Source organism: Rhincodon typus, chromosome 40, assembly GCF_021869965.1.
Source record: "Rhincodon typus isolate 14 chromosome 40, sRhiTyp1.1, whole genome shotgun sequence".
NCBI classification, from domain to species: domain Eukaryota; kingdom Metazoa; phylum Chordata; class Chondrichthyes; order Orectolobiformes; family Rhincodontidae; genus Rhincodon; species Rhincodon typus.
In genome coordinates, this window is record NC_063371.1 from 2,071,393 (window position 1) to 2,098,757 (window position 27,365).

General features: G+C 41.5%; 1 protein-coding gene across 4 annotated transcripts in view; it reads left to right on the forward strand.

Moving 5' to 3' along the window:
* Positions 1-27,365, forward strand: part of ikbkb (inhibitor of nuclear factor kappa B kinase subunit beta) — a 68,427-nt gene that overhangs the window by 33,514 nt on the left and 7,548 nt on the right. For 3 of the 4 annotated variants that reach the window (XM_048618701.1, XM_048618700.1, XM_048618699.1), the window contains exons 7-21: positions 3,980-4,069; positions 4,745-4,869; positions 5,999-6,106; positions 7,644-7,773; positions 8,347-8,541; positions 9,055-9,169; positions 9,941-10,064; positions 11,665-11,816; positions 12,953-13,014; positions 14,856-14,965; positions 18,004-18,053; positions 19,213-19,312; positions 20,436-20,583; positions 21,834-21,958; positions 22,593-22,692. In XM_048618701.1, the coding sequence (XP_048474658.1) occupies positions 3,980-4,069; positions 4,745-4,869; positions 5,999-6,106; positions 7,644-7,773; positions 8,347-8,541; positions 9,055-9,169; positions 9,941-10,064; positions 11,665-11,816; positions 12,953-13,014; positions 14,856-14,965; positions 18,004-18,053; positions 19,213-19,312; positions 20,436-20,583; positions 21,834-21,958; positions 22,593-22,692 (1,734 nt within the window). Of the gene's footprint in view, positions 1-3,979; positions 4,070-4,744; positions 4,870-5,998; positions 6,107-7,643; positions 7,774-8,346; positions 8,542-9,054; positions 9,170-9,940; positions 10,065-11,664; positions 11,817-12,952; positions 13,015-14,855; positions 14,966-18,003; positions 18,054-19,212; positions 19,313-20,435; positions 20,584-21,833; positions 21,959-22,592; positions 22,693-23,550; positions 24,180-27,365 lie in introns of those variants that run through there. The other variant, XM_048618702.1, reaches the window with a different exon arrangement.

The window sequence follows — 27,365 nt, forward strand, 5'->3', positions numbered from 1 at the left end:
AACTTAACGTATTTCTAATTCTCAAACTGGAATTCAAATCTAACTTTTTGCATGATTAATCCAGACCTCTAGATTACTAATTGAATAATTTATCCCTTACATTGCCATGTACATTCATTCTCATTCCTCTCTGTAGAAATATTATAATTTTGAGTAAAGAAGGGTGACGGTGTTTCTTTGTACTGTTCTTTCAACCTTTTACACTTCATAACAGGGGGAGGCCAGTGCAATCATGGCTGATGTGTATCCTAACTCCATCTACTTGACTCAACTCCATATGCCTTGCCTGGCCAAAGAATTATTGATCTCAGATTTAAAACGATAATTGAATAAGTATTTTCTGCTTTTTGTGGACGAATCTCCAGACTTGTACCAGCTTTTGTGTAAAGAAGATTTTTTTTCTCTCTAAGGCACTCAAGCTCTGATTTTAATGCTATTTCTCTTCCCCTAGATTTCTTCATCAACATAACAATCCATCCTCTCGTTTCCTGTCAAAATCCTAAACACCTCATTCAAATCACCTCATAATCTTCCATATTCCAGGGAGTACAAACCTAATTTACATAATTTCTGTCCATATTCCTACTATTGGAGCTCTGGTAATGTTCTGATAAATCTGTGCTGCATCCTTCTACCACAAGGGGAGGCAATGGCCTAGTGGTATTATTGCTGAACTGTTAATCCAGAGACCCAGACAATGTTCTGGAAATCTGGATTCAAATTGTGCCAGCAGATGGTGGAATTTGAATTCAATAAATATCTTGAATTATGATTGAATTGATTGCGGAAAAATACGATCCGATTCACAAGTGGCCTTCAGGAAAGGAAACTGCCATCCTTACCTGGTCTGACCTATGTGTGACTCCAGTACCACAGCAATGTGATTGTTAAGTGCCCTGTGGGCAATTAGGGATGGGCAATAAATGCTGGCCTAGCCAGCGATGCTGTCATCCCATGAATGGAAAAAAAATGTCTAGAACTGTAGACTGTACTTCCAAGTGTGGTCTGAACAGCTGCAATATAACTTCATCCACTTTATATTTCTAGTCATTTTGTGAAGATTAATATGCCATTAACCTCTTTGATTATTTTTTGTACCTGACCACAGAATTTTAGTGATCTGTGTACATCAACCCTTAAATCTCTTTGGATTCTCACTGATACGTGTTTTTCACTGTTTGACAAACCACTTCTATGCTTTTTCTGGGACAAACTGAATGACCTCATATTCAGATGTATTGAAATCCACCTACTACAGTTGCCAATTCACGTAATTCACCAACGTGTGGTTTTTCTTCCCGTAATGCCTTGACATTTTATTCGAAAGGCAACACATCCAATAGTACAGCTCTTCCTAGTAAGTATCAGCCTGGACAATGCTCAAGTTTCTGGCATCTCCTCTTATTTTGCAGTGAGAGTTTTTCCCACTAATATTTCCTGTTGACATGTCTGAAAGCTATGAACCAGTGGCACAACTTCTAGTGCCTCATTGAACATCAGGAGGTGGTCCACCACTGTTTGCAAACAACTGCACAAGCTCCAACCTTTTGAGTAATGTTGCCTAGTGGCCAGAGGGTTAAACCGATAATTCAGGCCTTTGAGGAAAAGGTTCCGGCTGCTTGGGAAGTGATGTATGACTTTGATGAATTTGTTTTTGGAAGAAGCTGGTTTTGTGTTTCTTGTCTTTACAACCCAGAGCGGACATTTACGTTTTATCAGTTGTTTGATATTAGTGGAACAGTAAAAGCTGCTTCCTTCACCACTCAGCTCCCAGGAGTAAAGCCATAAATAAAACGTTTCAGTGTTTGGTTTTGGTAATCTGTAAAATTCATTGGCTTAAAGACGCACATCCTTGATAAGCAGGCAAGATCATTACAGTTAATCTGTATTGACAATTATTTATCCACACTTTCATGACCTCCAGCACAACTTTTTCAAATGCCCATTTCATTGTTCTGTAATTCTTACATTGTTCTTACTGGCACAAGCTCTCTGTCAGCAAAAGCCCAGTGCTCTACCCTTAGTACCCTGCTTGTTCTAGTGCATATGGTCCTTCAGGTCTTGCTGATAAACCTCATTACTTTCTTTAAGAAGTAACATAAAGAGCAGATAAAGGTACTGAAGTAGATGTAACCTATCTAAATTGTCAAAAGGTCTTTCATAAGTACCATAAAATAGAAATGTATGACAAGAGAACACAACGTAATAAAACAAATAACGGGGTGAAGATTTAACTAGCTTCAAGACAGAAATCAGAGATTGAGGGTAGTTATTCAAAATGGCACAAGATGGGATCTAATGTTCCATTAGATCACTGCTGAGACGACTACTGTTCATGTTTAATTTTAATAATGTTGGTAGATTCCAGAATTAAAACCATAACTTCTTGGTATGTGGACAACATCAAGTTAGGAGGGAATATTTAATGACAATGTCACAAACAGTGGTCCTTTAGGAATTAGAGTGGAAGTGCTTCAGAGATTATACAGAGCTCATTGGAGCTTATAGAACAGAGAACAGTACAGACCCTTCGGTATCCTACTAAGATCAAACTACCCTGCATACCCTACGTTATACTATCATCCATGTGAAAGGGCAGATGTCCCCCAATAAAGAGAGTTGGTTCGAAAGGCGGGAGAGCAGATTGGAGTTTATGAAATGCAAATAAACAGTTGTGCAAAAAGATGGATTCCTACTTTGAATGGCTGACCAGTGTTGTAACAGTTACTATTAAGAAGGTCTACAACACATTACAAGGAAATATGAGTACATTTGAGGGTATGTAATTGATGAATGAATTTCAATATAAGATAAATGTGAAGTGTTATATTTTGTTAAGAAAATTCAGAACCCACATATTTCTCGAAAGAAATAACATCTAAATAGAGTATAGGAGCAAAGCAAAAATCCACAATCACTAAAAGTAACATCACATTTGATAAGGTGATAAACTAAACAAAAATTACTGGGCTTTACTTCTAGAGGGATAGAATTATGAGGTATTGTTATACTAAACTTGTAAAGATCTTGTGTATACAACAGCAGCGTATGGTTCTGGTTGCTAAGCAGTTAAAAGGATTATAGAGACATTGGAAAGGGCGCAAAAGTGATTTATGAGATTATACATATCAGGAAAAGATTGACTACATTTTTTCTCTCTGGAAAAGAGAATGCTGGGAGGGTGGCTTAATAGAGGGCTTTAAATTTTACGGACGGTTTTGACAGAGTGGATACAGAGAAAATGTTTCCTCAAACGGGGAACAGTGTAACTAGAGGCCATCACTATAAATGGTCACCAAGAAATTAATTAATTCAGAAGAAAATTCAGTCCCCAGAGAGTGGTGACAGTGTGGAAGTCATTATCACAGGGAGTGGTTGAAGTGAATCCTGTTGATGTATCAAAGGGGAAACCCGCTACGTATATGAGGAAGTGGGTTATGATGGCACATTTAGGTCAGGGAAAATGGGAAAAGGCTTGAGTGAAGCATCATCCTTCAGCGTGGACTAGTTGGGCCAAATGACTGATTTCTGCACTGCATCTTCTATATAACTGTGTGTAAGCATGTAAAATGAACTTTTAAAATGTTTTACTGACACTTTCAAAGTTTTTGGCCTTTTTTCCTCCATGTATTGCTTCAGGTTTCTGTTTACTGCTTTCAGCTTCTTTCCTTATTTTCTCAACAGTTTTTAATTTTTATCACTTTTCTTATAGTTCTTGTGGACTTTCTCTTCAATTTGAATTAGTTTTAAATCCCTTTCTTTATCACTAACATCTTCAAACCACAAGGAGTTACCCTTTTAATGGAATATATGCTGTACTTTCTGCAATCTTTCTTTAAAACCATTCCACTGTTTTCTCCAGACCTGTGCGCTAATCTTTCCATCCACATTCCCATAGAAAACCCACTCTAAAGTTAAATTCCACCATTTAACATGATTGCATGGTGAAAGTTTTTAATGTGTTTTGTTCCTAAACCAGCTGATCCACAAAATCATTGACCTGGGCTATGCCAAGGAGCTGGATCAGAGCAGTCTGTGCACCTCTTTCGTTGGAACCTTACAATATCTGGTAAGGGCTGTTTTGTGATGTTCTTATTTATCTTTGCGTCTCCACTTATTTGAGAATGGGAGGAGATGGGAATGTTCAAGTGATTTTTTTTTTTCTAAATCAAAAACTGCTGCATGGCATTGAATCTGCAGTGGAATAAAATGCAATGCAGATAGGGTGATTGAACAGGGATGGGAGGAAGCTCCTTTGTAAGTTAAGCAGCAGCATAGAAACATTGGGCCAAATGGTCCATTTCTGTGCTGGACATTATATGGAAAAGGATCATTTTTGCAGTTTATCAGTGAGGCAGGAGTGGATTACATAATGAATGTGGAGGAACAATTGGATCTTTTTGTTTGTTCTTGGGATGAGGACAGCATTATTGTCCACCTCTAATTGCTCTTGCGAAGGTGGTGGAGAGCTACTGCTTTGAAATTTTGAAGTCTAAGTGCACCCATTGAATGCAAAGAGAGTTCCAGGATTTCAACATAACAATAATAAAAGTATGATGATATAGTTTCAAATCAGGATGGTTAGTATATGACTTGGAGAAAACTTGTAAATGGTGATGTTCTCCTGTGGCAGTTGTGTTTGTCATTCTAGGTGGTAAAGGGTGCAGATTTGGAAGGGGTCATTATTCAGTTTTTTTCCAACCATGTTAGTGCTGTACTAAAGTGTAGCATTGGCTACTTGTAGGCTCCAGAACTCCTGGAACAGAAGAAATACACAGTGACAGTGGATTATTGGAGCTTGGGAACACTTGCCTTTGAATGCATCACAGGATTCCGACCATTTCTACCCAACTGGCAGCCTGTAGCCTGGTAAGTGTAGATGGTTATGGTTTATACTGAGACGTTCAAGAAATCAGTGTTGTATGTGTGTGAGAGGAACTGAATATGGAAGAAAGGTATATCAGAAAAATCATGGGATTCTGGATCTAAACAAGCTTCTGTAAAATGTTGAAATTCTGCCATCAGAAGCCACATAATTGGGTTTAGCAATAACCTTATATGTCTGCCTCAGTATGTGGCATTTTTGCCTCAAATTCATAAGATTCTGGCTTCTAAGGTTTGAGCACAAAAATGAAGGCTGCCACTTCAGTGCAGGACAAATGGAGTGCTGCACTGTAGATGTATTGTCGTTTACATGAGGCATGGAATCACCCATTTACTTTTGGCTGGATGTGAAAAAAAAACCCTATGCCAGTATGTGAAGAGAAGAGCAGAGCAGTTCTCTGTTCTACCCAGGCCAACATTCATTCTTTAATCAACATCACAAAAACAGATTATCTGGTTGTCAATACATTTGCCATTTGTACAATCTTGCAGTGGGAAAATTGGTTGCTTTTTTTCTATTTTACAGCAGTGATTACTTCAGAAAGCACTACTTTGGCTGTAAAGTGCTTTGAGCTGTCTGGTAGTTGTGAACCAATATATAAATGCTAGTCTTGCTTTTTTTCTTAACTCCTTCATCAAGGAACTGATTGGAATTTATATCAAGTCTGTGCCAAGAGGTGAATGGTGCTAAATTTCGATCACCAAACTTTATGAAGACAACCAATTCAATTGGCACATTCACACATCCCTGTTCTCAGCACATTGACATGGACTTTGGAGGAAATAAGTTAATATTTTTTATTCGCAAATTGTCAAAGAAGTGAGATAGAGATGAGCTGATGACTATTCATCAATCTTCACTACTGCAACTAAATTGCAATCCCTTAAGGCTGAGCCAAAAATTGTCGGAATGGTGCACTGCATGGCATCCCACTGGATAGTGGATGGGACCAAACTAAGAGTTTGGGCTGATGTTATGGCTTCACTGTAGGATCTGAGGAATTCACTTTTCATAATTTGGAGAAACAAACTCTGCAGCTTTGGAGCTAAGGAGGAAATGTGAATGTCTTGCTTCTCTTGTGTTTCCACTCACTCTTGCCTTCTGTTCCATCAGGCACAGTAAAGTAAAGCACAAAGGTGATTGCGACATTATGGTGTTTGAAGACATGAATATGGAGGTAAAATTTTCCAGCCAGCTTCCTCAACCCAATAACCTCAACAGGTGAGGATTGCTAACATGCTCCCAAGTGGCAGAATCTAGGTTGTTTGGATTGGGGTGGGAGGGCATTCCTTATTTCAATTTACGTTGCTCTTTCAACTGAAATTTCCATTATGAAACGTATTGCCTGATTGTGGAATATTTCATTAAAGTGGACTTGATGGTGATCCCGATTTGCTATTTTAGGAGTGGGGAGGGCAGTCAGAGTTTGCACCATTTGCATCTCAACTGTGCCCACAAAACGGAAGAACCACAATTTAGATTATTAAATCGGATTTTTGTGGATAACTAAGAAGCAAGAACAACCCCACGGAAAGAAAATCTGGGGTAGCTGTCACTCCAGGGAATCCCACTCTCTGGGATGGTGAATTCCCCTCTGTAATACAAGTTCTACCAAATGTCACCACATCCTCAGTTGACACAGAAAGGATGGGGCTGCTGAATTGAGGTTCCAGCCCTATAAGAGGAAGGTTGATGTCAGAGTGGAGGAAATCACAGTAATGTCTCCCAGCAAGCAGTCCATTTGGGAACAGGGGGATACTTGTGGATATGGATTGAACACTGGGAATTTGCAGTGAGTAACTCAACTGCTGACTTCCCAAAGCCTGTGTTCCATCGGCAAGGCTTAAGTCAGTAGTGTGACGGAATGTACTCCCATCCAGGCAATGGGGAAACTCTAACAACATACTAAACTTGACATCAGCCAAGACAAAGCAGCCTACTTGATCGACACCCTCAAGCACCACTCCAAATATGCACTCCCTCCTCCATAAATATACAGTGGCAGCAGTATGTAGTTTTTTAAAGAGAATTTCATACAACTGCTCTTCATGTTGTAAGAGCTCTCTGTACCTCTACTCACTCTAAGGTAGATTTGCTGTCACCATTCTCATCCACAGTAGGGATGTACAGGTTCTGCTTGGTCTAGTGTGGTTGAGGAAAACCATTTGAAACTCTTACGGGAAGAGGCTTTTGCCTTAAACAAAATTATATTGTTGCCATCATGCAAGACACTACAAGTTATACTGACAGGTCAGGCATTGTTACGGAACCTGAGGAAAACCCAGATGGTATTTGTCCCTCCTTTGAGATCCTAAGTGTTCTTCTCACAGGTGTATGTGACATTATCATCATAGTCAGTGGTGCTTAAAGCACTCCTCAGCATTAACATTTTCAAACACTTAACACCTGCACAATGTGTATCATATAAAATGCACTGCAGCTATTCAGTAAGGCTCCTTTGACAGCATCTTCTGAACACACAATCTCTACCACCTAGAAGGACAAGGGCAGCAGGTACACTGGAAGGGTGTAGGTTCCCATCCAAATCACACACCATTCTGACTTGGAACGATATCACCTGTTCCTTTGCTGTTGCTGAGTCAAATGTTGGAAGTCTCTGCCTATCGGTGGGACTTCAGTGGTTCAAGTAGGCAGCTCACCACCACCTTCTCGAACAATTAAGGATGGTAACAATTGACAGGCATGAAAAGGACAAGGCCACTGAGCTTCTCACTTGTTGCTTTTTCTTCTTTGATAGTGAATTAGCAGGTCCATTGGAGAGGTGGTTGCAGTTAATGCTGCGATGGAATTCCAAGGAGAGAGGTACAGACCCTGTTCATGGACCAAATGGCTGTTTCAAGGCGCTAGATGATATTCTTAACAGAAAGGTGGGTGAGAGCATTTTTAGCGATGCAGGCATTTGACTACACCTCTGAGGATTAATCAGATTCTCGTCACTTCCTGTTCTGAATGAGTGAACGAATGACCCTTCCCCATTTTAAGTTCTCCTTGGTGAACATGTACTTCTTCTTTCTGTTGTCACTTAGTACTTACCCCTGTCATTCCTTAATTTCTTGTCTTTCATATCTTGCAACTTTCACAGCCATGGTGACAATTTGCCGCATCCCTGTTCATCAGCAACATTTGTCTCTCTGTTCTGAAATCCCAAACACTTGTGAATAAATAAAAACAAAGTTTCCCATGGAATTTACTGTTCAGAATCTGTGTTATTTCTCGAATTTCTGTTGCAGTAAGGTTTGGAATGAACGTGATGATAACAGTCCCTTCAAAGAAAGGGAGAGTTTCTTTGTGAGTTAGGATGGCCAAGTGCACTGGGGCTCCGGTACTGAGACAGCTTGTCCCAAGCTTAAATAAATAAATGAAAACAGTGTGTGAAAGTTAAGGTGCTGCTGTACTCCATGATGACAATTTCTGTTCATGTGTTTGTGGTTTTTTTCCAGTATGTGCAGATTCTAGATATGAAGTCAGGATTGCTTCACTCATATCCTGTCTCCCCGGAGGCTAGTGTTCAGGCTCTGCAGCAGTGGATCAAGGCCATGACCGGCATTGAAGAATTTGATCAGGAGCTTCTGCTGGAAACAGGAACTGCCTTGGACCCTCGCAAGCCTGTCAGTCAGTGTGCACCAGACTGCAGGGTAAGGGCGCTGCTGAAATCCAGGGAGTGAGATACACAATAGATGGTATGGGAGAATGTATTAGTCATTTGGCATCATGCATAATGCTCCATACTACGTCACTGTGGAGGTCTTCCTGCCGCTGAGCCAGGAGCTCTGAGTTTGAGACCAATCTCAGAACTTGATGGCTAAGGAATGTTCAGTTGTAACACAACCAAACAGTTTATCAACATGAAATTTTTTTCAACACATGCCAGTAGCGGGCAGTAGGAACAGGCGAGATTCTTAGTTAGCCATATGATGGAAAAACACTAGAGCATTTACCGTCACTATCCATGGCCCAAACACCAACATGCATCTAAAAAGTGCATGTTGCTGCAGCACCCCAGAATGGCTCAGTGAACACTAACACATACCACCACCTCTGTGATATCCCAAACAATGTGGGAAGTGGTTGTAAGGGGACAGTTGGAGTATGGATTTCTTTTGGCCTTGGCAAGCTGTAATTTTCTGTTTGTTGTAATGTCTTTGTAGCAGAATGAAGGGAAGAAATCAGAGCTGGCCATCATCTATCTCTTTGACAGAAGTACAAGTAACTATGATGGACAGGTCACTGTTCCGAAGCATCCAGATGCCGTGAATTTCATACGTAAGCCCCCATGTTTATGTCCTGTGAAAGACACAAAGCCTCGATGTTGGGCATTGGGCATTGGGCAGCTGGCAATGATCCTGACCTGGAAGATTGGGGCAGGGTTGTGATGATGTGAGATTTGATCATAGGTTTGCCCACTGTCCCCTGCTTTGCTCTCCCCAAGGAGTTGATGTTGGGCATGGACCCTACTGAGCTACCAGCTCCACCATGTTAACACTGGGGGAACCCTGAGAGTCTGTGCCCTGAAACAATTGACAATGGAATGCCCTGCTTCTCTTCCATTTGACCTTTCCTACCCCAGAGGGGCCACTCAGGATGAGTTTGGCCACCCTCCCTGAACTATTGCCCTCAGAGACAGCAGCACAGACTGTCATCTCTGACACGATTTGCATCTGTTGCTCGTTCCTAGTCAACCAGAGAAGGTAGTGGCGAGCTAGGAGGGCAGTTGTGAGCCATCCACATTGGTATGGAACTGGGCTCAAAGCAGGCCCAGCGTGGTAACAGTGGCACATTTGTTGTATTGCTAATCAAGTAAGAGAGCTCCATACCATCTTTCAGGTATAACTGACACACTTTTTTTGTCTTTTTGTCTTTTAGTCACTGCCGGAATCCCTGAGCTTTGCTCCGTGTTTTACTTCTGACCCTATTTGGGTTTGGGAGTGGGGATTGCAATTTTTAAAAGAAAATCTAGATTTTAGTGCATCACTAAGTGCTGTTCTATGTTCATGCTTCTGTGGCTCACACTGCCATCTTGTGTCTTGTTTGCAGTCCAGAACCCAAAGCAGATGCTGCCCTATCACCAGTTGCGGAGGTCCTGGGGTCAGAGCTGGCATGTGATCCGTAGCCTGAAGGAGAACTGCATCAGACTGCAGCAAGGCCAGCGGGCAGCCATGTAAGTATGAGGCAAGGGAATACTAGTTCTGCATTATGATCTGTGCTGTCCCTGTCAGAATTAACAACTGTTTGCACAATAGTTAAAGATAAATTTCAGTGTATTTCTACAAATGCCACGTCCACTCAGTTTTCTACTTTTCTCTCCTGAAAGCATTGATTTTGAAGCTGGGGTCAGTCGTGATGCCATTGAAATCCTGAGTATCCACTCATTTCCCCCATCTCCTTTATGGGAGCAAAAATGTGGTGTGCATCATATCCTGTCCTTGTTCTGTAATGATACATATAAATTGGATGTGACTGCTTTTCCCCTCAATGATCCAAAGGCACTGAAGGAGGCCCTTTGTAAGCTAACTGGTGTTAGAGGTTTAGGAAGTTGAAGATCTCCTGAAATAAATTATCTGGGACTCCAACTATCCCTTCCCACAGCTCCTCTGGGATTACTGAACACTTACTGGCATTTTGCCTTCTTTAGCATAAGTAATGGCTTATGCTCTCTGATATTAAGCCAGTCACAGCAGAAGCTCAAGGGAAGTTGTTTCCATTTGGGGAAAATGATTCAGTTTGATTCAGGACTCTAGAAAGGGTAGCGTGGGCAAGGAGGATGACGTGAGCAGAATAGACAAGGAGGGTGGGGGTGAGCTGGCAGGGTGAGGTGCGTAAGGAGGATGGAAGGGTGAGGGTAGATAGGGAGGATGATCTAGTTGCTGAGGTGTACAGGAAACTTGAGGATGGGATGGGAGGAGTGGTCAACCCTATGAACATTATATTGATATTCACGTGACATCACTATGTCACTATCTGCTGGGAGAAACTGATGTCTATAGGAGCTCCAAAGTGACTTGCTCTGATTATCCAATCTTTGTGTGCAAGTCCAGGAAGAAAATGCTGACAGGCTATTTAGCCACAGAAACTTCATAGCTGAGCATCCCAATCCTATTGTTCCCTGACACCCACAAAAATATTAGATCAATAGCTTGTAATGATAGAAGTTAATGCCTTCCTTTTATTTTATAAATGATGTTTTATATTGACTATTCTGCAGTTTTTGGAACACACCCACACTCAATAAAACCCTGAAATATAAATCCATGGTCTCTGCTATTTGTACCCTGCTAATTAATCTCTCCTGTTTACTGGATTGATCCTGTCAGATTTTAGCCTTTTGCTTTCCTTGACTTCATGAATTGGCTATTGCTGTCTGATCTTGTTCGAGAAGAGAAGGCCATTCAGCCCATCGAGTCCATGCCAATTGTCTGTAGAGTACTCCAATCAATGCCATTCCCACACTGTCTCCCCATCGCCCTCCAAGCTTATTTCCCTGAAGGACCTGTCAGTTTTCTTTTGAAGTTGTTCATTGTCTCCTTTCACCAGCATCGTAAGCAGCAGGTCCCAGCTCATTACCACCCACTGCATAAAAAAGTTCTTCCGCACATTCACCCTTCTTCATTTCTTGTTCAGAACCGTAACTCCCTGTCCTGTAGTTGTTGTACCATCATCTTTCTTTGTTTACTTTTTCTGAGGCAGACTTAATTTTGTCGACCTTTATCAGATTTCCTGGGGAGAATGGATTTTTGAACTGATGTCTTATTTCTCTCCAGGATGAGTTTACTGCGCTACAACAGCAATCTGTCCAAACTTAAGACAACCATGCTATCCAGGTGCCAGCAGCTGAAAGCCAAGCTGGATTTCTTCCGAGTCAGTATCCAGATTGACCTAGAGAAATACAGTGAGCAAATGGAATTCGGGATCAGTGAGTATTCAGGTGTCAGGCATCAAACAGGGCCAATGAGTCGATAGCCAGTAAATATTAATGAGATACTCATCCCAAGAGTGAGGGCCGGCCCCAACCTCTGTCTCACCTTGCAACATTCCTTTGACACGTACACTGCTGGCAATATCAGCAAAATATCAGTGAACAGAAAGTTCGGGCAATTTGCAGCAGGTCAGTCAGCCCCCACGTGGGGAATAGAGAGAGAGAGAGAGAGAGAGAGAGAGTGCTATTGTATTGGTTCCAGTAAAACCCTTTAAAACCAACCTTTCCTCTCCCTCTTTGTCGTGTCTGCTGCATATTCGAAGTACTAAAGCATGATCGCAGCACAGTACTGAAGGACCCTATTTGGCCCATAATGTCTGTGGTGGGTCACTGTAAGAACACCTCACCTAATCCCAAGCATGCTCTGCAGATCTTTTTCCTAAGCAAATTATCCAATTCCCTTTCAAAAGGCTTGATTGAATCTGCATCCACTACACTCTCAGGCAGTGTGTGCCAGGTAATTTTTCCTCATGTCACCTTTAGTTCTTTTGCCAATCACCTTAAATTGTTGTCTTGCTTGACCCTTCTGTCCGTAAGAATAGATTCTCCCTATCTACTTTATCCAGACTCCTCATGGTTTTGCACACTCCTTTCACATCCCCCCTTAGCTTTGTCTTTAAGAAGAGTAATCCTGATTCAAAAACATAGCCACGTTATTTTCTTGTCATGGTCCCTGTACTCTTTCAACGTTAATCAATTATCTTTCCTATACTTCAAAAGCACTCCATTGACTGTTACAAAAGGCACTAAGTATGTCCAAGTTGAGGTTTACACTTCCAGATCTTAATAAAGACTTCAATTTAAAGGACCAATGACAGACTCTTTATGCTAAAATGTCTATTTCAGAAAAGGCTAACATGGATTTAGAAGAAGAGAATTGCACACTTCAGGAAACATAAGTATATGGCACTATTCCTCCCGATATAGTTTATTTGGATTTTCAGGAAGTTTTTTGGCAAAGTTCCAAGACTGAGTTGTCTCATTAGATGGAATTAGATTGAAACCTGTCACTGTCTGCACTAGGGACAAAGCTTTGTTTCTATCTTGCTGACCCAATTATCATTCTCTTCCAGCCTCAGAGAAAATGATCACTGCCTGGAAAGAAATGCAATTGAAAGCAGAAGGTTGCAGAAGAGTGAGTGTTCTCGCTGCCTGACTGCCTGTCGATGCTTGGGATCTGGACTCTTTTTGATGCTTTGCTGGGATGACCATCTTTGAATATTGCCTTTCAATCCAGTCTCTAATAAGTGGGGTGGAGTAGTGATGTGGTGGGAGTTGTGAGAGTGGACAAGACAGAGGGGTTTATGTTTCAGGGATATCAAGATGAACATGATTGAAATATAAGAAATAGGAGCAGGTGTAGGTCATTCAGCCTTTCAAATCTGCCTGCCAGTCAACAAGATCATGGCTGATCTGCTCCCAGGCCGTAAGTCCTCTTTCATGCCAGTTCCACACAGATTTTCAAAAATCTATCCACCTCCTCTTTAAGTACTTGCAATGATCTAGCCTTCGCAAGTCTCTGGGATACAGAATTCCAGATATTCGCTATCCTCCAGGAGAAGTAATTCCTTTGCAACCCAGTTTTAAATTGGAGTTAAGAGACTTTAGCATTTTCTGAAGAAGGATATTTTTGCTTTAGAGGGAGTGCAGCCAAGGTTTACCAGACTGGTTCCTGGGATGGCAGGATTGACGTATGAGTAGAGGTTGAATCACTTAGGTTTATATTCGCTGGAGTTCAGAAGAATGAGGAGAGATCTCATAGAATCCTATAAAATTCTAACCAGGATAGACAGGGTAGATTCAGGAAGAATGTTCCTGATGGTGGAGGATTCTAGAACCAGGGATCACAATCTAAGGATATGAGGTAATCCATTTAGGACTGAGACAAGAAATTTCTTCACCCAGAAAATGGTAGGCCCGTGGGATTCACTGTGGAAAGCAGTCGGGGCTAAAGGGATCCAAGGATATTGGAGAAAAGTGTGAACATGTTATTGAGTTGGATGGTCAGCAATGACCATATTGAATGGTGGAGCAGGTTCAAAAGGCTGAATGGCCTAGTCCTGCCCCTAATTTTTATGTTTCTATGTCCCTAGGTTTGAGATTCCCCACTAATGAAAACATCGTCTCAAATTCTAGCCTGTCAAACCCATCAGAATCTTGTATGTTACAAGAATTGAAGCTTAGGGAGCTTTTAATGATGGAAGGAGGAAAATGTAGGATCTTTGGCTTCAAAAATAGAGAGATTCAAAGCGAGGAAGTTGTGTTGAAATTCTATCAAGCATTGATTAGGTCACAAACGTAGTATTGTGTCTAGCTCTGGTCACCACACCTTGGAAAGGATGTGAGAATCCTCGAGGAGATTTATCAGAACAGTTCCAGTGATGGGGGATTTTAGCCACGAGGTTAGTTTGAAGAATCTGGGGCTGTTTCCCTTGGTCTAAAGAAAATTGAAGAGAGATTTTACAAGATTATGACAGTACTATATAACAATGTTAATTATAGGGTAGACAAAATAAAGCTGTTTCCATTCACTGACAGTAGAAGACTAGGGAACCGGTTTAAGATTTTGGGAGAGAGATGCAGGAGGTCAAAGTAGAAATGAATCATTTCAAACAGAATTTGAATGGGCATTTGAGCTAAATGAACTTTCTGGGCTACAGGATAAAGTAGGCAATGGGGTTGATAGATTGCTCAACAAAGAGCAAACGAGGACTTGTTGGGCTGAATGGCTTAATTCTGTGTTGTAATGACTCTGAGAGGTGACAGCATGGGGTAGAGTTTTGATGAGAGAACTGGGCCAGAAATGGACAACGGCTTTAGATCTGGAACAAGGTTGTTCTCTGGACAGAATTAGGGAGAAAATTGAATTTGGAGCAGAGCAAGAGACTAAGGATCCCACCCAACTCAGTGGAATTCCTGCCCAGCTCTTGTGCTTCACTGTGGTATCTTTTTCAACAGTTTCTCTGCTCTCTTTAGATGGATGATGTGACTACTCTGGACGAGTTATCCATGGCACTTCAAACCGATCTGGTTGACCTGCAGAGGAGCCCATTAGCACGACAACGAGGAGAGGCTCTGGAAGCTCTGTAAGAAACTCTTTAATCTTCTGAGATCACGTACTGTGTTTGCTTCTCCACTGCACATTTTATGGCTTAGTCTGACCATTCAGAGAGGAATCATACTTTGTTTTTATCTGCTGAGTTATCTTTGAATTAAATTAAAACTCACATTTATCTAAAATCATCATTGATATTCCTCACAGTATGTGTATTTGTCATAGTGACATTAATAATGCCACAGTAATGTCAGAGGATCAGGAAGGAATTCCCTTGGGTCAGTGTGAATGTATCTTTCTCCATATCCCAATTATATTGAAGGAAGCATCCCCCAGTACTTCACAGCCAAGAAATTACATTGAAAGACCATCACTGTTGCTTTGTCAGCATATGCAATGGCTAATCTGTACACAGCAAGCTCCCACAAGTAGCAGTAAGATCGGTGGCTAGTTAATCTGCGTGTGCTGGTGAAGGAGAGGTTGCTGTGAATTAGAGTACATGGCCCTGATTATTGAATGGGACCAGTTTATGGGATTACATAGGATACATGTCATTGAAATAGACCATTTGGTCCAACCACTCTATGCCGGTGCGTATTTTAAAAAAAATCATACATGGAGTATGGGTATCATTTTGGACATATCTCTAATTCCCTGGTGGGCAATTAAGAGTCAACCACATTAATGTCTATCTGGGATAACAAAGTGTGGAACTGGATGAACACAGCAGGCCAGGCAGCATCAGAGGAGCAGGAAAGCTGACGTTTCGGGTCGGGACCCTTCTTCAGAAATGGGGGAGGGGAAGGGGGTTCTGAAATAAATAGAAAGAGGTGGGGAGGCGATGATAGAAGGTGAAGACTCCAGCATTGGCAGTTCCTACTATCTCTCAATGTGTATCTGGAGTCACCTGTCAGCCTGACCAGGTATGATGACATATTTCCTTAAAGGACATTACTAGACCAGATAGGTTTTTACAACGATGAACAGTAGTTACATGGCCACCTTTTAGACTAGACAGCATATTTTTATTGATTTCAAAGAAACCTGGGAACTAATCTGTGAGTCTGATATTGGTGGTGGCTAGGTTTTAGGGGTGATTCTGAAAAATAGGATTTACATGCATTGGAAAGGCAAGGAATGATTCTGGATAGTCAGCATGGTTTTGTGTGGGGGGGAAATAGTGTCTCATGAAATTGATTGAGTTTTTTGAGGAAGTAACCAAAAAGATCGATGAGGATAGAGTGGTAGACATTGTTTACTTGGACTTTATTAAAGCCTTTGACGAGGTTCCATATGGTAGGCTAATTGGTAAAATTAAATCACGTTGGCTTCAGGAAGAGCTTGTCAATTGGATACAAAATTGGCTTTACGGTAAGAGACAGAATGTGGTGGTGGAGGGTTGTTTTTCAGCCTGGAGGCCTGTGACCAGTGGTGTTCTGCAGGGATCAGTACAATCACATTTGATTGTCATTTATGTAAGTGGTTTGGATGAGAATACAGGAGACATGATTAGTAAGTTTGTGGACGACAGCAAAATTGGTGGTATAGTGGACAGTGAAGAAGGTTATCTAAGAACACGAAGAAGTCATGTTCAATTGGGTCAGTGGGCTGAGGAGTGGCAGATGAAGTTTAATTTGGACAAATACAAGGTTTTGCATTTTGGTAAAACAAACAAGGGCAGGATTTATACAATTAATGATAGGGTAGTGTTGTTGAACAGATGGAGCTAGGCGTTAAGCATCACAGGTAGGCAGGATGGTTAAGAAGGTGTTTAGCAGGCTTGCCTTCATTGCTGAGACCTTTTTGAGTATAGGAGTTGCAACATCATGTTGAGGTTGTTCAGAACGTTGACGAGGCGTCTTCTGTGTGTGCAGCTCTGGTCAACCTGTTATAGCAAGGATATTAAACTGGAGAGGGTTCAGAAAAGACTTACCAGGATGTTGCTGGGAATGGAGGATTTGAGTTATAAAAATAGGCTGGATAGGCTGGAACTTGTTTCACAGGAGAATAGTAGGTTGAGTGGTGACCTTATAGAAATTTAGAAATCATGAAGGGCATAGATAAGGTGAATAGCAAAAGACTTTTCCCTAAGGTACAGGAGTTCAAATCTAGGGGACAAGTTTTTAAGGTGAGAGGAGAAAGATTTAAAAAGGACATGAGCAGCAACTATTTTGTACAGACAGTAGTTAGTGTGTGGAATGAACTGCCAGTGGAGGTGGTGGATGCAGGTGCAGTTACAACAGTTAAAAGGCATTTGGATAAGTACATGAATAGGAAAGGTTTGGAGGGATGTGGGCTAAAAGGAGGCACGTGGGACTAGTTTATTTAGGGAACATGATCGGCGTGGACTTATTGGACCGGAGGGTCCATTTCCATGCTGCATGACTCTGTGACTCTCTGATTTTCTGATAGGATTTGAACATTAGCCTGGGGTTCAGATTACTAATCAGAGACATTACTACTATACTACTGACTCTCTCATATGCTAAACTCAAGCCTCCTCCTGTGTTTCCTTATCTAAATCTACCAACATAACTCCCAATAGCTTTTTCCTTCTATGCTTGACTAGTTTAGTCTTAAATGAATGGTTATTTAATTCACCTACTCCCTGAGGTGGTGAATTCCATATTCTCATTCTCATCATTCCTATGGTAAGAAATTTTCTTCTAAATTCCTGATTGGATTTCTTAGTGACTATCTTATATTGATGGTTTCCAGTTATCATCTTCCCTACATTATACCTTTACTCAGGCTAGCAAAGACCTCTCTTCGGTCACCCCTCAGTTTTTTTGCATTCAGTAGAAAAGAGACCCAGTCTGTCAATCCTTTCGTGATTTGTATACCTTTGCATTTCTGGCTTCACCCTTGTAACTTTCTCCTGTACACTGTCACAGTTGCCTCGATCTCCTTTGAGTAATCTGGCAACCAGAACTGTATGCAGTACACTTTCACTGTGTAAATAGCACATTTGAGTTATCTCACATTCAACTCCTTATTGGTATACGATCAGAAGTTACTAAATTACTGTGTGCTTTGAAAATCAGATTTAATGTTTTCCTTCCACCCCAGGGAGGACGCTGCGATGGAATTTTACCGTAAACTCCGGGAGAGGCCAAGAGGTAGGAACAAAGACTTCAAACACACAATAAATGGTAAAAACCTGAAATAGGAATAGAAATCATTGTCGACAACCAGGGGGCACATTAGTTGCTGCAAAAGGTGGAGACAGGTTAAGAGTCCAGCCCAGGTGATAGGTCCACAGCTGAAATATTACTTTAAAGCTACTCTTGAAGCAATGGTGGGCTTTAACTTTTATTCATGGTTTTATTCCTGTCATTACCCTCATACCAAACCTGGAGAGTGGCAGACGGAGAGGATGATACCAATTAGTTATAACAGGATAACAAGACATAAATAGGTTAGCACAATAGGTGAACAAGCAGCAGATGGAATTTAATACAGAGAGGTGTGTGGTGTAACGTGAGCGGAAGCCAACCTGGGCTTAGTTTTTAAAGGGAATGCAGGGACAGAGGGTCCTGGAGGTGCACGTGCATAGATCTTTGAAGGTGGCAGGACTTGTGGAGAGACTGGTTAGCAAAGCAGCTTGGATTTCATAAATCTAGGAATCAGTACAAAGTTGAGAAATCATGCTGAATTTTTGTAACGTTTTGGCAATGTCATTATTAGAATAAGAAGGATGTTAAGGTCCTCGGGAGAGTGTAGAAGGGATTTACCGGAGTGAATTGAGGGATTTTAGCTACAAAGTGAGGTTGGAAAATCTGGGATTGCTTTCCTTGGAGCAAAGAATACTTGAAGTGAGGGTTGATAGAAGTGTACAAGATTATAACCGGTTCAGATCAGGTAAATAAAGAAAAATTGTTGCTGTTAGCTGATGGTACAGGGGATGGGGGACGGGACAGATTTAAGAATGCAGGGAGAATGTGATGAAGAATATTTTTGCACATTAATTGGCAATAATCTTAATGCCTAAGTGGATATGGAGACAATGTGAAGATTTCAAATAGAGATTAGATGAACACTTGAGGGAAATAAACTTGCAGAATACTAGGAGAATGGGGGAAATGGGACTGAATGGCTGACTCCAAACACGGCTGACATGGACTTAATAGGGTGAATAGCCTCCTCCTGTGCCCTCCGTCATGGTGCTGCCTCCAATAACCAGGGACAGGAGAAAAGGGAGAGGGAGGTGTTCAGGAAGACATCTGGAAGAGGAGATCCGGTGATCGGATGGTTTAATATGATGTGTTTGTTCTATAGACCAGCGGTCCAATGGGGACAGCCAGGAAATGGTACGAATCCTTTTACAAACCCTGCAGAGTCTCGATAAGAAGGTGAAAGACATCTACTCGCATCTCAGGTATGACTGATAGAAGGGGCAGTTATTAGGATGGTGTACACATACTGAATGGGCTTGGTTTGGCTTCAAAGTCTCATATACAATCACAGCAAGTCAGGAGACCAAACTTAACAACCAAGTAAAAACCAAGTGGTTTCTGATATCCTACAGGAGAAAAATATCACTCAAACTTGCTCTGCCCTCTGGTTAATTAGGAATGAGACAAGTGTACTATACAAACTTTTTCTGAAGGAATGCTAGTTACTGAGGATGGGATGGAGCGATGGGTGATTCTGTCTCTGTGAGACAACATGGTAGGGTTAGAGAGCGGAATGCAGCTGTCTTCATATAGCAGCAAGGAGTGGTGAAGTGACTTATCTTGTAGCCTGATCCCTAATATTACTGCATCACTGAGAACCAAGTAATGTTCACTTTGTTTGCTGACACCCTGGCCCAAGAACAATTCCAGGAATTAAGAAAATGTAATCCTTAACACTAATTGGTGACATCAGGGATACAACATCCTGCTGGGACATTGTAGAGGCAGTTTTAGTCTGTATGATTACCCCATTCTGTTGCTGTTTTTGGAGTGCTTAATGGAGACAGTGAAGAAGGAGCTTTAATCTGCACATAACCCGTGCTGTAGCTGCCTTGAGAGTGTTTGATGGCCACAGCTTTACTCTGTATCTAACTCATGGAATGTCTTCCCTGATCCGATGCTCTCTACAGCTGTAACTTGTGGTCTTTCGGTTCTAATGCTGTGGACATTAGGGAAGTGAAATGACTGGAAGCATGCAGCAAGGAACAGTATCATGATTGGAAAGAAAGTTTTGATATTCAATCTTTGGACGTAAGAATTGCTGGCAAGGCTGGCATTCATTGTCTAAACTCTGTTTTTGGGATGATGGTGTTGAGCTGCCTTCTCGAAGGAAATAGGGGACAGCAATAAATTTGCAAAGGAATAGTGGTCTTGGAACAACAAGTTTGATTAGATAGCTATGGGAGGTCTGGTAATTCTACCCTGACTTTTGTGGTACAGTTGTGTTATCCAGATCATGCGTCTTTGTATTGATTCACTTGTATGGCTACTGTGAAATGGAGGTGGTTGTTTCTTGGTCTCTGTATGTTTCCTGTCCTCTTGCAGTAAAACTCTGGCCTGTAAACAGAAAGTAATTGATCTGCTACCCCGGCTGGACGAGGTACTGCAGCAGATGGCAGACGATGAGAAGCAGGTGATGAAACTACAGGAGAAGCGGCAGAAAGAACTCTGGCACCTCCTGAAGATTGCATGTGTAAGTATTGTCAGCTAATTATTCTGCTGTCTTCTGAGTTTTATTATCAGAATGAGGACTACCCCTCAATTGCACTATGTCTGAGATGCATGTAAGTGCAACAGTGTTCAAGGAATGCTGCACTGTCAAAGGGACAGGTAGAGGCAGTGAAGGAGCATTGCGCTGTCAGAGATGCTGTGGAGACTTTTGACTCAGACTTCACCTGCCCTCTTAGGTGGATGCAGAAGATCACACAACACTGCTATAAGAAGTGCAGTGAAGTTCTCCTCAGTGTCCTGACAAATATGTATTCTTTAAGGAAAAGACTAAACCGATTTTAGGTTCAGTATCTCATTCTTTATCGGATTATGGGTTCTTAGCATTAGCCAGACATCTGGTGACGTGTTTAAATCCCATTCCTGCAGCTGGCAAAGTCAAATTCAGTGATTAAATAAATTTGAATAAGGAGTTTATATTGGTAATCGTAGCCATATAATACAGGATTGTTATTAAAGCCTATCTGGATCTCTTGCTCTCCTTCCAGGAGGGAATTTGCCATCTTCACCTAGTCTGGTCTTTGCGGCTCCAGATCTGCAGCCGTGACCTGGATTGCAAATGTTCTCCAAAATGGTCCAGCAGAATGCTTAGCTATATTTATGAGGATGGCACACCACAGCCTTTTGGATATTTGGAGAATAAATACTGCCCTTGCCAATAATGCCCAAGTCCTGTGAATGAATAGTGGAAGAAAAAGTGGCTGGAAACAAGTCAGAAGGTTCTAACATGCAGTTGGATACAAATCCCATAGTTGATTTTTTTTTTTTCTCACTAACATGGTCTCTCTGTGCAGCCTCCTATCTGGATGTCTCTATGACAGAGTTAAAGCCAGCATTTCATTGACTATCGTTCCTCTTGAGAACACCCTGTTAACAATGGGGAGTAGACACAATTTCAGTATTTTTTTAAGAAGATAAACATTTGAATTGGAACTTTTCTAAAGGAATTAGACAAACACTTGAAAGGAAAAGAAATGTCAAAGAATTGTAAGGCTGTGGGGAAGGAGTTGTGGGTACAAACTAATCATGATAACTCCTCTGAAGGGCACTTTGGGTGAGTGGCCTCTTGTGTTGTACGATTCTACAAAACTACAAGACTTTTTTCTACAGGTATTCCAGAATACTTATATGAATTTCAACGGGGGTTACATTAACTTTGTGGCCACATCCAAATGCTACCAGCAAAATCTGAGCCGAGTTTGTGCTTTCTTTCAGAGTAAGGTGCGAGGTCCAGTCAGTGGAAGTCCTGAGAATCTCAGTACCAGCCGTCTGTCTGCCCCCAACCAGTCCATCTCTCCTCCTTCTCTCAGTGTGCTGCCCTCTGAGAAGTCCAGAAATTTGTAAGTTTCAGAATTCCACCCTCTTTGTTTGGGCCAACTCCAATTCTAAAAAATGAGACAGAAATTGGTTTCTGAGGGTTTTCGGTCACAGAAATGAGACCCATTTGCTCAACTATGGAATGATCAGCTAACTCTTGGAGCACCATGGGGAGAGTGACTGCCTCCAGTCATGAAAATGACTGGTTTACAAAGCCTGGTGAAGAAGGTGGCAGGCTGGTCCTGATCATGCCTGTACTCTGTTCTTGAGCAAAGCAGTGGGTGTGCAAATGCTCATCCTACCGAGAGGCACTTTCCCTTCTCTTTCAGAATGACAGTTTCCCTGCCACCCTCTCAACCAGTGCTCAGAGCATCCCTGCTGTGCCATGCAGCCTCACTTCAGGCTGAACTGTTACAGACTGGCACATGAGGAGCAGAGCTCCTCGGTCAACATCATAGACAGAATAAGTATTTTCAGTGACTATCCAGTAACCTCCCAATTCCCAAACTGAACTGGGTGCTTTGAACTGAGTGTGAATGATGGTTAGATGGTAATGGCCTATGACTGTGTACTTTGGAAGGTCTGTAGGTAAAGGGCAAAAAAGGGTCACACTTGGATCCAAGATTTTTGAAAGCTTTTCCTTGTTCTCTCTCTCAGAGAGGAATCGCTTGTTGTAATTGAAGAAAGTCAGAACTTTCGCAATCAGCTTCTGAGTGCAATGCAAGAGACAACTCAGGATCATGAGAATTCTTTGCAGGTGAGACGGAGGCTGATATATTTCTTGAATTCTATTTCCTTTCAATATGTTATCTTTGTAAATTCTTCATTTCTCCTGATGGAGCTTTACTTTGTATCTACAATCATAGCATCCCTACAGTGTGAAAACAAACAGGCCCTTCGGCCCCACAAGTCCACACCGAACCTCACAGCATCCCACCCAGACCCATCCCCCTATAACCCACATTATCGACACCTCCCTGAACACTACGGACAATTTAGCACGACAAAACCACCTAACCTGTACATCTTTGGACTGTGGGAGGAAACCGGAGCACCCGGAGGAAAGCCACGTAGACACGGGGAGAACACGCAAACTCCACACAGACAGTTGCCCGAGGCTGGAATTGAACCCGGGTCCCTGGCGCTGTGAGGCAGCAGGGCTAACCACTGTGTGCCACCCAATATGCTGTATGTGCCCTGGAAATGTCTGGGGACAGAATAGAGGTAGCGTTACTTGGTTTTTAACCCTGTGCTGTACCTGTCCTGGGGGTGTTTGATGGGGCTAGTGTAGAGAGGGCTTTACTTTTAGTTTGAAAGAGTACAGGTTGCTTTACTCCATATCTAACTCCATTCTGCATCCAACCTGGAAGTTTTATTGAAAACTGTAGAAGCTTTAAGAGAGTAGAGTGAGCTTTATTTCGTATCTAACCCCATGCTGTACCTGCCCTGGGAGTTTTATTGAAAGCTGTAGAAGAAGCTTTACTTTGTATCTAAACTATGCTTTTTGGCGTTGACATTGTGTGCCTGAACTGAATGCATTTCATTCCTAGCCTAACATTCCTGAATTTAACAGCCCAAAATTTACCGCAAAAGCTGTCTTTGTTCTTTGTTTCAGTCATTGGATTGGAGTTGGCTTTCCAGCTGATAAGGAATTGGGCACTGGATTTAATAGTTCCTCATCAATTAGCTGTGATTATAATATTACATGAACGTGGGACTTCACCTCTATTAGGTGATGCAGAGGGAAGTACGAATGTAATTTGCACTAATCTTGGTTTGGGAAGAGAAAGAAGTTCAGACTTCGATCTGTCAAAACTTGGTCATCACTGCCTCCTGCCACTCACTTCTTCGTGATCAATATTTCAACTTCCTCTCCTGCTTCCAAGCAGTTGGTTTGAAACTGTTCAGCACCCAGGAACAACATTACTATCCCTTCCTAGTTTGCCATTCAGCGAGGGTTGAGGAGATGTACATGGCTCAAATCTTGCTGCTCTGTAAAATGCTGAACCAGCCCCTGTGGAGTCCTGCATTTCATGACGAGCGACGGGCTTTGGCGTGGGTTGTGATTGTAATGATTCTTGCTACACTGGACCTAGGTTTCTAGTAGGAGAAAAAAATGTGATTCAAATTCATTTCTCACTGCTTTGTTTGAGCTGGTTCCTGCCACCTCAACTGCAGGCTATTTGTTGTAGTAAGGTCACAGCACGAGCTACTTTTAAAATAAATTAAAATGTATTGCCTCCATCCTGTCTGTATTATTTTGCTGTTATGTGTGAAAATGAAGTTTAAACAAAACCAGCTGATGTTTGTCAGATTTAGTGTTCTCAAATCTGTAGCTCAGTACATATAAACTGATCCATCAGGTAAATTGACCACAGTTTTCATATTGCTGTCAGCTGTGGTTCTGCAGTGCACATTTCTGAGTCAATAGCTTGCAGGTTCAAGTTCTGCCCCAGAAACTTGAGCTCAAAATCTAGGCTGAAACCCCTAGTGCAGTACTGAGGGAATACTGCAGTGTCAAAAGTATCATAAGAAAAAAAGAAATAGGAGCAGGCGTAGACCACTCAGCCCTAAAGCCCGCCATGTCATTCTGTAAGATCATGGCTGATTAGACCTAGAACTCAACGCATCTTTTCCTTTATTCATTCAGGGGATGAGGGCATTGCTGGTCAGGCAGCATTTATTGCCCATCCATAATTGCTCAGAGGGCAGTTAAGAGTCAGTCACATTGCTATGGGTCTGGAGTCACATGTAGGCCAGACCAGGTAAGGATGACAGTTTCCTTCCTTAAAGGACATTAGTGAACCAGATTGGTTTTTCCCAACAATCAACAATGGTTTCATGGTTATCATTAGATTCTTAATTTCAGATATTTATTGGATTCAAGTTCCACCATCTGCCATGGTCTCCGGAACGCTATCTGGGTCTCTAGATTAACAATATAGCGATAATACCACGAGGCCATCGCCTCCTTTGTTCCAGCTCATCATAGCCCACAGTTCTGTGATTTTTCAAAAATCTTCCTCCCTTCTCTTTAAATTCATTGTGGTCAAGTCTCCACAACTATTTGGGAGAGAGATTTCCAGAGTTTATGATACTCTGGGGAGAAGAATTTCCTTTACAGCTGAAATTTAAATAAGTATCCTCTTGTTCTACTTGTGATAACCTTAGATTCCATTAGGGGAATCAGTCTTACCTCTATCTTGAGAAAGTATTCATTGATCTCGTTTCTACCATCTTCTGAGGCAGACAGTACAAACGTCACACAGCCATCTGAGAAAGAGAAAGTCTCCATATATCTGTCCCCCCAAAAGGGTGACCCCTAATATTGTAACAGTGTCCCCAATTCTGGGCGCACAAGACAAAATATATTTCCACATCCACCTTGTCAAGACCATTCATTATCTTATGCAATCAAGTCACACCTTGCTCTTCTAACCTTCAGTGGAAACGAGCCCAGCTTGCCAATTGTTCCTCTTAAGGCATCCTATTCAACCCAGATATCAATCAAGTAAACTCCCTCTGAACCACCTTCACCGCATTTACTTCATTTCTTAAACAGGTAGATCAAAACTGCAGTTTTCTAGATGTGATCTCACCAATGCCATGTATAACTGAAGCATAACATCCTTACTTCCAATTCCTCTTATTACAAGAGACAGCATTCCATTAGCTGCCTCAATTATGAGCTGTACATGCATACTAAACACTCATGTACTAGAATATCTGAATTCTTCTGCAGCTCATAATTCTGCAATTGTTCTACATTTAAGTAACAGTCTTTTTTTTTTCCATTCTACCTACCAAAGTGAACAACTTCTGTTTTCCCAGAAGGTACTCCATTTTTGCCCACTTAACCAGTCTGCAAATTCCTTGAATCTTTATCATAACATGCTTTCCTATGTGTCTTTGTATTATCTGCAAATTTATCTACCATGTCTTCATTCCCCTCATCTAAATCATTGATGGAAACTGTAAAAAGTTGGTACTCAACCAGTCTGCTGCAGGACTCTACTTGCTGCATCCTGCCAATCAGAAAAGACCCATTTATGCATCTTCTGTTTTCTGCCAGCCAGCTAATCTCTTTCCATTGCTAATATTCTATACCCAAAACCATGAGCTTTTATTTATGGGATAACATTTGATGTGGCACAGTACAACCACAAGCTCCATGTTATCCACAGTACGTTACTTATTCAAGAAATGGCTAATAAATTTGTTAACCATGACTGCGCCTTCACAAAACCATGGTGATTCTTACGAGTTACCTTGAGATTTTCTAAGTGTACAGCTACAACCTCTTCAATGACCAATTCTAACACCTTCCCCATCATAGATGTTAAGCTAACTGGTCTATTGTTTCCTGTTTTGTCCCTCCCTCCCTTCTTGAATGGAGGTGTCATATTTGCTCATTTCCCAATATGGCAGACCCTTGTCTAATTGGGAATTTTGCAAAATTAACAGCAATGCATCAACTCTCATTAACTACCTCTTTTAAGATCCAGGACCTACAGACTTGGAAGCCTGCAGATCCGTCAATTTACTTCGTTCTGTTTCTACGATGATTGTAATTTTACTAATTTTGTCTCCCTTCCACTTCCCGCTTTACAGCTATTACTAGAAATTTACTTTGTATTTTATACAGTGCAGACAGTAGCAAACTATTTGCTCATCCACTATGTCTTTATTATCTACTTATCAACTCCCTGTTCTTACTCTCCAGAGGACCAACACTCACTCTATTTACTCTCTTCCCTTTTTATATCCGTAGAAAATCTTCCTATCTGTTTTTAGATTTCTATCTAGCTTCCTTTCATATTCTAATTTCTTCCTGCTGGTGAACTAATTGTCACTTTTTGCCAATAGATATATTCTGAGCAATCATCTGATATACCACTCATCTTTGTATAACTACATGCTTTTTCTTATGTTTGATAATTTCCCTAACTTTATTTTTGCTGACCGTGGCTGGGGGATCCTCTCTCGGAAACCTTTTCTTTATAAAAAGAATATACTTTTTGTGAGTATTCTGAAATATCCCTTAACTGTCTGCAACTGTCTCTCTATTGATGTATCCCTTGCCTGGTATGCCAGTTCATTTCAGCTAGATCAGCTTTCATGCCCACATAGTTGCCATTACTTAACTTTAAAATACTAATCTTAGACCCAATCTTCTTCCTTTCAATCTGGATGTAAAATTAAATCATATTGTGGTCACTGCTGTCTAGGAGAGACTCTTCTCTCAGGTGATGCTTAATCCTGTCACATTACACAATATCCAGTCTAATATAGAGATAGCAGGAACTGCAATGCTGGAGAATCTGAGATAATAAGGTGTAGAGCTGGATGAACACAGCAGGCCAAGCAGCATCAGAGGAGCAGGAAAGCTGACGTTTCGGGCCTAGACCCTTTTCTGAAGAAGGGTCTAGG